This window comes from Charadrius vociferus, unplaced genomic scaffold (assembly GCF_000708025.1).
Source record: "Charadrius vociferus isolate BGI_N301 unplaced genomic scaffold, ASM70802v2 scaffold565, whole genome shotgun sequence".
NCBI classification, from domain to species: Eukaryota; Metazoa; Chordata; class Aves; order Charadriiformes; family Charadriidae; genus Charadrius; species Charadrius vociferus.
The window spans coordinates 2,651,303-2,663,780 of record NW_009648358.1 but is presented as its reverse complement, the minus strand read 5'-3'; the positions used below and the strand labels follow the sequence as shown (position 1 = coordinate 2,663,780).

At 36.8% G+C, this 12,478-nt stretch overlaps 1 protein-coding gene across 1 annotated transcript in view; it reads left to right on the top strand.

The window, feature by feature from the left end:
- KIAA1468 (KIAA1468 ortholog) overlaps positions 1-8,932 on the top strand; it is a 99,575-nt gene extending 90,643 nt beyond the window's left edge. The window contains exons 28-29 of the mRNA XM_009885281.1: positions 1,518-1,588; positions 8,145-8,932. Coding sequence (XP_009883583.1) covers positions 1,518-1,588; positions 8,145-8,265 — 192 coding nt within the window. The 3' untranslated portion in view covers positions 8,266-8,932. The remainder of the gene's footprint in view (positions 1-1,517; positions 1,589-8,144) is intronic.
- The last annotated feature ends 3,546 nt before the right edge of the window (positions 8,933-12,478 follow it).

Sequence of the window (12,478 nt, the reverse complement as noted above, 5' to 3'; positions counted from 1 at the left end):
CAATGCACAGGTAGAAATGCTAAGTAACAAAAACTATGGCTTCTGTGCTTAGAAATTTTGGTTTTCTTTAGATACGGAAAGAAAAGCTTGCTTTTTCACTGGAATTCTGAATGCATTTCTTTCGTACCTTTGTACTCTTGAGTTTAAGTGCTTGCATAATATTTATGCAATTGAAGGACAGCAAATTTAGCAGTAAGAGCTGTAGTCCTGTTAGACTCACACTCAGGTTTGAATGCTGCTTTCTCAAACATTCAAGGCTATAGAACACCTGCTACCCAAACTGTTTCAAACGTCGAAGTAATACTTTTGGAGAAATAGAATGAACAGTGGCACAGATCTGCAGACTGGGTCATATCTTACCAGGTTTCAAAGGATATTTTGTGCTGCAGGTGTCTATTAAGGAATTGAGAGAAACCAGCTTTTTTATGTATATAAATACATTTAAAAATAGTTATCAGTTGGTAGTAACCAATACTGACTGAACTGTATTTTAGAGGTTGAAATTAGGTTTTTTCCTTTATTGTGTATATTCAGGTTTTGCTAAGACACTACTAATTTTAGTTGCTTGTAGCTTTGAGATTTAAAGTTTAGGGTCTCAAAGACAGCGCTAGCTTTCTCCTGAGCTGTGAACAGAGAAAGTTTCTATTTATGTACTGGGTGTGTATATATATATATGTTTATGGTTTCACACTCTGCATTGCAACTGTTTTGCATAAGTGTTTCAAATGCTTTTGTCTTAATGTGTTAAAACAGTACTGTTGCCGGCAGGGCAGGGAGTTATATACCTGTCCAATGAATTGTATGATTTCTTTCAAAGCCTCCTATTGGGAAATACTCTTTCATTTTTGGTATGCTGGAGAAATGTAAAATGTCAGTGTGGGGTGTTTTTAGTCTCAAATATTCTGCAGAAACCTTTAATGTAGCAATTGCTTAAGTAAAGAAAAAAAGCCTTGATTCATGGAAAACCTGGAAGACACCAGTGAAATGATACCAAGTTTGCTTTAGCACTTCCTTTCCATTAAGATGTTGTCTTAAGATGCCATCACACTTTTTTCTTTTCTTTCCTTGCCTTTTCTTTCATGCATAATGTTGGCAAATAGAGAAATATTAAAAGGTGCTTGAAAGCTCTCTAAAGGAAAATAGGGGGAAGATGAACGTGTGTCAAAACTAATTGCTAATAAATAAAAGTATTGTTTGAAAAAAGGAAGATAAGGAGGTGTGTCACAGAAGTGAGTTTGCTTTAGCTCTATTTTAAAAAGCTGGGGAAGAAGGAGGGAGTCTTGAACTCCTGTAACTATTTCAAAAACATTTTCTTCCTTAAAGTATTTTGAATGGTTTTGTTGTTTCTAGCCACAAGGCATTATCAGATAACTGGAATCTAAATGCAGTTGAAAAACAACAGAGAAACTTTTCACACAGTTCTGCTAATGTCAGAAATAGTTATGGAGTAGATTTCATACGAAGAGTTAATGTAAAAGAAAAAAACGTCATGTATATCTCTTCCTTATGTGTCTTAGGTTATTTTAAGCTCCATGATAAAAGAGTGTGAACAGAAAGTGGAAAACAAGACCGTCCAAGAACCGCAGGGGTAAGACTTCCACTTCTTTTTTTTTTCTTTTTTTTTTTTTCTGTATCTCGAGAGTAATGTTCTGCAGAATGTATTCCATAATGGTGTCCAAGGCTTGTGACCAGAAATCCTTCACTGACTTATTCCATATTTGAAAGCAGATTTTAGGAACCTTAATTCAGTTTGTGGTTGTTTCAGTCTCCAGAAACACAGGACTAGACGTTTTTATTTGTATCATAGCAATGACGTTCTTGTTTTCCCGTGTTACTTTCTTCTTAATTTTTTATCCATTTAAAGCAGTAGTTGAATTTCCATCCTGAATCTGAGAAAGCAGGGAGTGCTTGGCCTGAGTGCTTAGAGCAACGCACGTGGCACTCACCTTGCAACCCTCTTTCATGGGGGTGGCCTGCAGGCTGAAGGAATTGTTCTGGTCGTGGTAATGACCTGCTGCAGGCTGCTGTCTTTGCTTGCATGTGACTAGTGCACACGAGAGCAGTTTCTCCAGTGTATAAACTGACCTACCTGTGTGACTATATTGTTTAGTAAATATGTTGGCTTTGGTTAAATGCCACCTATGTTGCACTTCAGTAAAACACCCATTCTACCAATGCACAGTAAACGCAAATCTCCGGTGAGCCATCAGACACGTGGTGCATGTGCATCAATTCGCCGTGTGGTAGAGATGGTATCTCATGTGTGTGGCACTCTCCTGATAACAAAAGGTAACAGTCCCACAAATTTGGAAAACTAAGTCTCATTATGACAAGGTGTATGTGTTCTTTTGCCGGCTCATTCCCTGGAATGGCATACCAGCAGGTAACTTCTCATGGATTGTTATATAACTTAATAAATTCTTAGCAGTGTTGCCAGGAAGAGTTTGAGAAGAAACGGTAGGTATCTGAAAAAGAGAATCTGTCCTCAGTCCTGATACCTTGCCATGGGAATGGAGACAATTACTGAAACTTGTTTATGTTGTGCTTCCATATCTGTAACAAATTGATAGAATTTACTTCTTGAAAGAGCTCAGGCAAAATCCTGGGAGCAACCGGTAGTTTGAGAATGACTGAAATAGGAAAGGTGTACAAGAATTGAAGAGAAGAGACATGGTGTGGGAACAGTCAGTCGCTCATGCACCAAATAAAATATCTCAGACTTCACCTAGTGGTAATTAGCCTGATTACTGATGTAGTTGATCACGAATGGAGCGAAGGAAGAACCGACTCCGTTTGAGATATGAGCGTCAGGTCACGTCCTAAAGTTGTACTAGAAATGAACTTTAGACTTTGGAAGTGAAATAATTTTAAGATTAAAAACGTCCAGGTTCTACAGCAACTCCCGATCCATAGTGTATCTGTTCTAATAAGGTAGTTGGTTCTGGCTAGTCATATAGAAGTCCTGTCTTAGGGAGAAGAAATACAAAATCTTTAAGATCTGAAGAATGCACTGTCAGTCACCTTCTTTCCTGTTCATGTGCAAAATTATGAAGTTGGGACTGGACTGACTAAGTGTATTCCAGTTGAGTGGCTATTTTCATGATGAAATAAGTATTTATTTGACATACTAGTTATTCACAGAATAAGAACAGGTTTATTTGACGTTATTTGACAGGCATATTCCTTGCTTGCAACATAAACAGCCAGTCAGTCAAAAACCAATAAATGCATTCATCCACGCTGTTGTTTTGTTTTTTTTTTTTTCCCCCAGGGCTGTACTCTGTTACTTCCTCAAGCTTTGTACTTTTCCCTTATCCTTTCTGCCCTCTCTTAAATAGTGCTTTCTGGCATGCATACCTGTGTGGACCCCGGTAGCTGTACTCTGAATGCCCATCGCCTTCCTGTATCCTTCAGATTCTTCAGCAGCTGTGTATTTGCTTTTTATTTTTAAAGCATGGTGAACGCTTAGCTTGCCTTCAGCTGCATTAAAGGCTGGCATTTAAGCCAGCTATTGCCTCAGAAACCAATCTACCAATAATGATTCTTGCCACGATAGAAACTTGCTGGTTGCCCCATTAGACCCATTCTACTTTTTGCAAGTAAGCATTAGTTTTATCAGGGTCTTCCCTGTACTATGTACCTTGCATAGTAGGTACCCAATATGTAATTGTGATAAGGCAGAATTAACAGCCAGACTCTTTGTAGATCTGACACTAAGCAATTGCTGTTGACTCACCAACCAACCTGTGCAAGGACATCCCTCCACATAAGCAATGACTTAGTATTTTGACTAACAAGTTGATTCATTAGAATCAGTTGCATACACACCCATCTATGAATTTGCAAATATTTACCCTGCCTGGGTTTTATGGACTCTTTTTTTAATTTTTTTTTTTTTTTATCTACAAGCTAACCTATATTATTTTTTCATTTTAATTCTTTGTGCAATAAAAGAGCTACCACTTCAGACTTTGTCTATGTAAGGAAAAAAAATAAAAGCAGTATATGGACCTAAATACACCAGATGTGACTTTTATGTCTGATAAACTTTTTTTTTTAAAGTAAATTCATTTATCACTTCTTGAGCAACTTCTTGACAGACTTTTAGGAGAGATCATTAGAAAATACTAAATTGGTTCCTTCTCCGGCAAATGTCTTCTGAAAGAATTTTTTTCTCTCTCCCAGAATGCAGAATGTACAGGGTATCGAACTGGTTTCTTTAAAGAATACCATTAACCTTAACCTGAAGTTTTTCTCTTATCTTACCTGTATTAACTGAACTGTGAAGCCTAAGGTTATGAAACAAAATTCCTTGGCTGAGCTCTTCCTAATTCTCAGGTGGTGCTCTTCAGTTGGACAGGATGTTTGATTTTTTTTTTTTTTTTAAACATGTGCTTTTGCCCCTCTCAAATGTTTTAACCTATTTAGTTCAACAGAGCTGTTCTCTGGGTGGCTGGAGTTTGAGTGATCAACTTCTATTTCATGTAGGGTTTAGGCTTACCTTGCTTTAGCTTATATTAGTGCAGACATGTTAACCTAAATGTAAGAGGCCTGTGTTACTTAAAATCCTCTTATGAAAATATTTTGAAATCACAGTTAGTCTTATTAAGCCATTGCAGAAGCAGATAAATGCAAACATGATAAAACATCCAGTGTAATTTCTTCTAGAACGCAGCTGCTGAAAACTGTAAGATTTGAAAAGGATAAGTCTTCACAATGTGTTGCTTCATTCTTTAATTAGCCTTCCCCTTTCTTACTCCAAATCGGGCCATGGGTGCAATCTTTTACTGTACAAAATTAACATAAAATATTTTACCACTGAAGGAATGACCTTTTCGTATACACGAATATCTCATTTTTCTTGCTAAGCCCTTGCGAATTTCAGTTCCTAATTTTGGAGTTAAATATATATTTCATGAAGGATTTAAATGCAACTAGGAGATAAATTACTGATTTTTGTTGACAATGTGAGAATGCACGCACAAAAATAAAACTGGTTGCAAAAGCAATTATAAGATGCTGTTGGTTATCTTGTCTTTGCCCCTTACTATTAGAAGGTAGGTCAAACAATATAGGGTCACAGAAATAGTTTTTAATAAAAGATAAAACTTTGTCTTACTTAAATATTGGATAGCCGCTGTTCTTAAATATTTTCTTTAGCCATTAACAAGGTATTTCAATCATGGGTAACAACTTGTTACAAACTGACTTTTATAAAATGTCCAGCATGAAGGTTTGTTTGGCCTAAAGCTTCCCCATAAAACAGGCAGAACTCTGTAGCATGTAATTCATCTAGACACTGGTCAAAAATTTGATGTTTAAACAATATTTTTGTTTGTGGGTTGATATTTGTTTTGTTTTTTGAATAATAAGTAAATGCAATGACTTTTCTATAGGACTACTTGTTTCAAACAAGGTCTGTTATTGCCTTGTTGGGTTCTTTGATTATTTCTTAAAGACATGAGACTTAAATTATTTGATTTCATATTGTTTTTATTATTGCTACTTTGAAATGTTCAATTTGTATAGTAATAGAAGTACTTTGGGGGCATATTTAAACTTTTAAGTATGTCGTGTTGTGGATTATCTTTCTGTTTACAGTAACATAATACTAGAAAACATGAACTTCCAGACACTCTAGTTCTTCATTTTTAATTTTTAATATCAGATGGCTGATAACCCCAAAACTGTTTTGTAAGTCAACTGAACATTTCCTGGTTTTCCTCAAGCTTATTCAGGATCATTAGAATAACGACAGCACAGTTTGCTTAAAACTACAGGTTTGTCACCAGTTGGTAGGCTTACTTTTTGGAAGTGAGCAGTTTTATTTTCTTAATGCTGCTAATGCTTGGGATTTCCCAAATCATTTTCCCTAGCTACACACAACTCAAGGATACAGCATAGGCTGGAATAGCTTCTTGTCATTAGCCAGCTGATAGCAAGTATAAACTGTTATTTACATACTTCTATGCCCTTGCTTTATCATGAAATTGAGGGAAATTGCACAAGAAATCCATCTAACAGTAGTAGTAACTTACCTGCTGAGTTTTGTCAACTGGAAACATGCGATTCCTTAGTTGACTGTAGATGTTTAATCAAGCCAAAGATGTCTGGTTATGTGATTGTGCCTGAAGGAAATATTTCACTTGAAGCTTATAAATAATTTCAAAACAGATATGTATCCTTATCACTGGATGCTAATTAGAATAAAAAAAAAAATTAAAACAAAAGGTCAATTTTAATCAAATGTCTAAAAAGAGATACAACCTGAGAAAATTTTTCAAATTTTTAAACTTTTAGTAAAAATTCAGACATCATACTTTCAATAAAATGATGCTTAAATGCTAAATATCAGATAATGAGGGACTTTACAGAGCTTTCAGAAAATACCAACTAATATTAAGATTTAAAATGAGATGATTGATTTGAATAACCTGTTCCGTTAATGGGAGATGTACTGAAAAAAATACCTAAGAGTATGCTTTGTGATACTCTTAGATATGTGATGTGAGGCATAGCTAAGTCTCTTCCGAGGATGGAGGTCTGTTAGGCACTGCAGAAACGCAGAAGACAAGGAGTCACTTCAGCTTAAAAAGTAAAAGGGCTGGTGGATACATTTGAGGCGATATAGTTATGATACAATTAAGCTACCTGTAAATCCACAGTACAGCTTTAGTGAGAAGCTTCCTTTTTTTTTTTTTTTTCCTCCAAGTACTCTGTTTTAAAAAGAACCAGAATTTGTTACCACTGAACACCTTTTTTGTGGTATGAAACGGGGAAAAATACTGAATGCATCCCTGCTGCCTTTGAAGAAACCATTCAAATTCTGTTGAAGCAATTTGGACTTAACTTCAACTTGACCTGCCTTGATGCAAAAGCGTCTAACAGACCTGTTTTTAACCTTGCAGACTGAAAAGTCAGTTCCTGGAAACTGGCCTGTGCCAGTAAGACAGATCTTGTGATCTTAGATATAGTTTTGAAATGCTGAGTCCGCACTGAGCTCACAAGGGAGAATTTCACTGGTAAAGTTTTGTAAAATTGGCCCTGTCTGATGTTGAAAAATGTTTGCCATTTTAACTACAGATATATCAGAAGTATGGAATATTTGTTAATATTCCTCCTATCATACATTTGCCCTGTTGCACTCTGTCTTGAGACAGATTAGTCCTACTGTGCTGAACAGTTACGTGTATCTGAAGTTGAGCTCACTGATGTTGTAAATTTAAAAAAAAAAAAGGTTAATTTTGCAGCATTGGGATAATTTCTTAACAACGTTGTTCAAAGTTGTAGCATCTTGTAGGTTCAGCATTGATTGGGTTGCTCCTTCTAGTCCAGTTTATGGGACAATTGTGGACTTTCCATTGTCTTCTGTAGTACGTATGTAGTAGGAGCACTCAAGGAACAGTAGTAGGAGTCACATTCACAACAACCAGAAGGAGAAAGCTCTTTACACAGCGAGGGGTAGACCTAGTAGGACTCAGTGCCCCGGGGTGGGCTTTACAAGAAATTTAGAAGGGGATCAAAGGAAAGCTGAACAAGTAATGTAAAATAAAGAGTCATTGGGAGTTACTAGATTGACAGTACACGTGAACTTTAAACTGTGCTCAGGTGGAAATATTTGGAAAATAAGAGATTTGGAAATTAAGGAGAAGGGTCACTGTTTTGTACTTACCTTGCTTTTACTGTTCCCTATATGTCTGCTAAGGGTCACTGTCGGAGGCAGGATACTTGGGCTAGAGAGATTCTTGGTCTGCACTAGTACTGTTGTTCTTAAATAAGATTAACATTTAAATAAAACTGACATTTTTAGTGAGAAGGTAAGGCTGATTTTTCACAGAGGTATTTGTCACAAGTGCAATTACCAAATAGCTAACAAATGCTTATGTCGTGACTTCCAAAGGTGGTAAAGAGTAGTGTGCACAAAAATATTTTCAATTTTCTCCAGTACTACGAGGACGTGATAATCAAGTCAACAGTGTATATTTGGGCTTGGTGGTAATGGTTTTTCAGTTCTTCTTGATGGACTGGTCTTTTGTGATGTTGAAACATCTAAAATGCAAAGACAATTCAGTTGCTTATTTAATAACAGCACAGTGTTCTTTTCTCTTTCTAGTCTAATGTCACTAATTTTTTTACTTTCCTAGCTCAATGTCGATTGCAGCGAGTCTTGTGAGTGAAGACACAAAGACCAAGTTTTTGAACAAAATGGGCCAGCTGACTACATCAGGTGCAATGTTGGCTAACGTGTTTCAGAGAAAGAAGTAAGATGGGAAAAGGAACTCCCAGCTGACACTAAGATGGACCTCACAGAGACTGGTTCCTGTACTTGAAGTACTTGCCTTTTTAATTTCTTCTGTCTTATGTTCTTGTAGTATAATTTTATTCTAACCTCCAAAGATATTTGCACTGCTTTTGAATATCGCTGTGTATCTGTTAATTTTGGGTTAACTGTGGTTGATATAAAACTGAAATCATAGTCGGTACCAAGTCCCTGTTCTGTGTTCTTGTCTTTCCAGCATAATTTTTTTTATATAGTGGAAGGGTTTTTTTTTTTTTATTTTCTGACAGGATATCAGCAAATATCTGTATTATACATGGAGCTATTATGACGGTACTTAAAATAATGTAAATTTGAAGTCATTGTCATGAAGTAATAAAAGTGGAGATTACTTATGTATTTAAATTATGAGAGAGTAATGCAGATTTTTTTATTATGTTTCTAAAAAGAAGAGGAAGAGCCACCAGCATTTGTCTGTGCTTCTAGGGTTGTTTTTGTAAGTATTGTGCATCTTGAATCCAGAGGAATTGCAGTGTCTAATGTATGAGACTGCTTGCACTGCATCAGTCTGCAGGGAATGCTTATGTTTCAGATGCTTTATGCTGACATTGTAAATGCTGTACAAAGTCCTTCAGATAAAATTCTCACATCTGTTGTGGTTTTTTGAGGGATGCTTTCTTTTGTTGCGGTTTTTGTTTTATTTTAAGCACTTTAACAACCAGTCTACACATCCAGAGGCACATCCAGTAAGTAAAAGAAAAACATGATAAATTAATAAATGTTAATGTATAAGCTACTGCACAGGGGTCCCAGTACAGTTCTGCAGGCAGAAGAAACTTATGCAGGAGAAAGTGCTTTCATCTTGCACTCAGTGTGCAGTTCTATGTACTGTGAAAGCTAAAGTTAAGGTATTTTGTTGTTTAGATTGAATCTCAGTTCAAATTTAATTTCAGAGTATTTGAAATTATGTTAAGAGAGTTTGACATGCAGTTTCTTAAAAATGCTAAGTAGACTGCATACATACTTTATAAAAACGACGTTACAAGGAGCATCTTCAACAACTACCAAATATTTTTGTTAGCAAGGAAGCATTAACAAATAAATCCTTTTATTCTTATGCAGGACTTCCCCCTCCGTCCCCCCGTTCTTTATGTCAATGTAAGCTTCTGAAAGTAAACTCAAGTGCATGCATGAACTGGTCTGAGGTAGCAAAATATAAAAGCTCAGGCATTCTCTGACACGGTACCATTCAGTTGGAAGTATTAACATCTCTGAGGGCAGGGGAAGCAAAAGGAGTGAGGGAAGAAAGTGCTCACTTCTGAAACAGAATATGGATGGAGTAGCACTTCAGGTATTGCCCTTAGATACGATGAAGATAATTTGAGACTTCTGACTGCTTCGTATCTGTGCCTGCTGGCTCTGCGTACACAGTGGCCTGCCATGTTTGTGTTGTGACAGGGCCTGCTGCAGACTTGCACGCTGTCGGTCCCTTTGCACTGCACCGAAACACTTCTCTTGAGATTACAGAGCGCTCCATGCCTTCGTGTTGCTTGTTACCATGAAACTATACTTTTAGCAGACTGACTGTGAAATGGAGACATTCCTGAGGAATGGGAAGTGGTGACGTTCCTCTCTATTGTTCTGTTGTCAATAAAAAGTTTTGTATACCTGCCTTGTCTTGTTACTTCTAGTCTTCTGCGACAGAGGTTATCGAATCAAACCAGCTGTAACAGGAGAGCTGTCTAATGCGCAGAAATTCTTTAGCCTTAACTTTTTTTTTACATAGCAGATGGTAGACTGAACTTGCTAAATTTCCCATTCTCAATGCACCCGTTTCACTCTCCCTTCTGGCCATGGGGCTTTATTGCCATTTTTATGCAGGGTCTCTTCCTCTCCTGTGTCATAGTTTGTTTTTTTTTTTACTTTTTTTTTCCTTTCTTTCCTATGTCTGTTCCAGTAGTTGCAGTGCCAGAGGTAGCTCTGTAGTTATGGGACCAAAAAGACTTCTTTACGGTTAAACTTTCCAGAGTAGGACAGCTGCCTACAAGCGGCCTGTGAGAGCAGCTCCTAGCCCACACGGAACTTCAGCCGGTGTTTGGAAACCTGAGCGTTGGCACAAGCCAAAACACTCTGACAGCAGTTTAACTATGGATGATTGTGGGATGAGATTCTAGTTCGTTAGTATAAATGTAGCATCTTTGTCCAGCTAGGTCCAGTTTCTCCAGCGCCTAGCGGAGTTTAGCTTTTGTAGTCAACATTTTACTCCATGCTGGGTGATCCAAGAAGGAATTTGAGTGAGAATCCCAGGAATACCAGCTGCCCTGTTAGGGTAACTACTGAGGTGAAAAAAAAAAAAAAAATCTGTAAGTCTGTGTAGGCAAAAAACTTCAGGAGTTTTGTCACTGTTAGTGTATGTTGGTTGCAGGAGTTTTTTTTAAATGTTTATTAGTTTACCAAATGTTGACAAATTTTTAAGATGGCAAGAAGCTGTTCTATGTGGTTTGTTTTTTCTTCTAGCTATGGCACTGTAGTGTTCAAGAGTAGGAAAGAAAAGTGAGAAATCTTTAAAGAAAAGAATTACTGCAATATTTTAATTTTTTTTTTCCGTCCTGTTGTTACACAAAACAAGTAAACCTTTTGAGAGAAAATGCTTCATTAAAAGCAGACAGCTGGACATCCAGTGTGGAAAGCAATTAATCTCCAAAGGGTTGTCTTCAATTGCTTATGATTTTTCCAAAATAAGGATTCTGACAAAAAATTTTTTAAAAAATCAAAACACCACAAAATACTGGCTTTTTTAGCTCTGCCTGAACTTATACAACTTGTTGGCTTTAAATAGGGAATATGTTAAAGGTCTTATGCTGCACCTAGTGAAGTTTCAGAATCTTGGTATCCTTCTTTAAAGGATTGACCCTTGTGCTGTTAAGCAAAGATGATCAGAGCGCTGAAGGTACATGACTGCCTGAATTGAGTGTTCATGATCTAAATATGTTTTCTGTAGATTAAACATAAGCCTGACTGATATGCATATATTTTGTCCTGAAAGAGATTTTCTAAAACTATATAGGAGGCAAATTACTCTCTTCCCATCTTCTAATCAAGGTGAATAAAGGGAGCTCTTTAAGAAAAGCTGCATGTTCTTCTGTCAGTCTCTTCCACTCCCCTTTTGCACCGAGAAAAAATGCTGCTGTTGCTGTACGTAAAAGTATATTCTGGTTAGGAGAACTAAAAGCAGTTTTTGAATGGATTAGTGGCTAGAGAAGATGAGGAAGCTGATGTTTGCAAATCAAAATGTTAAGATTGAAAGATAAAAATTATCCATTAAAAAGATCTGCTGTAACGAATTAGCAGGAGTTTTTGTAATATATTGTGGGAATTCATTGCTACATAGGGATCATAAGATGATTCAAAATGGTGCAGAAAAAGCAGAACTGTGGGATACTTCTGTTCTCTGTATTGTGACAGCGTTAATTGCGTTCTTCTGTTCCAGGAGTAAGTGGCTTCACATTTTAGTGCGGTTTCTAAAGGTGGGTGTCGTGCGTTCAAAATGTTTTAAGTAATTTCCCATGTGAAACTTACTGATGTTGATATTTAAGTAAACCACAAAGTACCAGCAAAGCTTCATGGGGTGGAAAATCATTAATATGCTGATATAACAAGCTGATTAGCATGACACTGATCCGAGGGAGAACCAGAGAATTTCTTGCATCAGATGTAAATGCTGAAGAATTACAGGATTGCAGTATGGTCCCAGGCAACAAGGCTTCAAGGAAACTGGTTTGGTAGTTTACTAAGTGCATTTGGCTAATATTTCTAGGAACCACATTTGGATATGTAGCTAATTTGTTTTAGATTATAAAATTGGTCAACAAAGGCATGGAGGAGTGCTGTTGTTGAATAAGTAGGCTAATCAAATCCTGGATTTTACTACTGTATGCTAGTATATCACGTGTTAACTAATCTCGATGATGAACCATGAATGAGTAATCATTTTCCAGAGAAGCTGTTTCTAAAATGTTCTGCCATTAGGTTTAATGCTGGTCAGGTTTCACACTTACAGGTAAGCTATAAAAAAAAGATGAATCTGCTTTTGTATAGGTTGTAACCGACAGGCAAGTCACTGGTAAACAGCTTGTATCTTTGGAGGCATCTGTTCTACGTGCTGAGCTTGAACTTCCATTATACTTCCAGTGTAGTGAG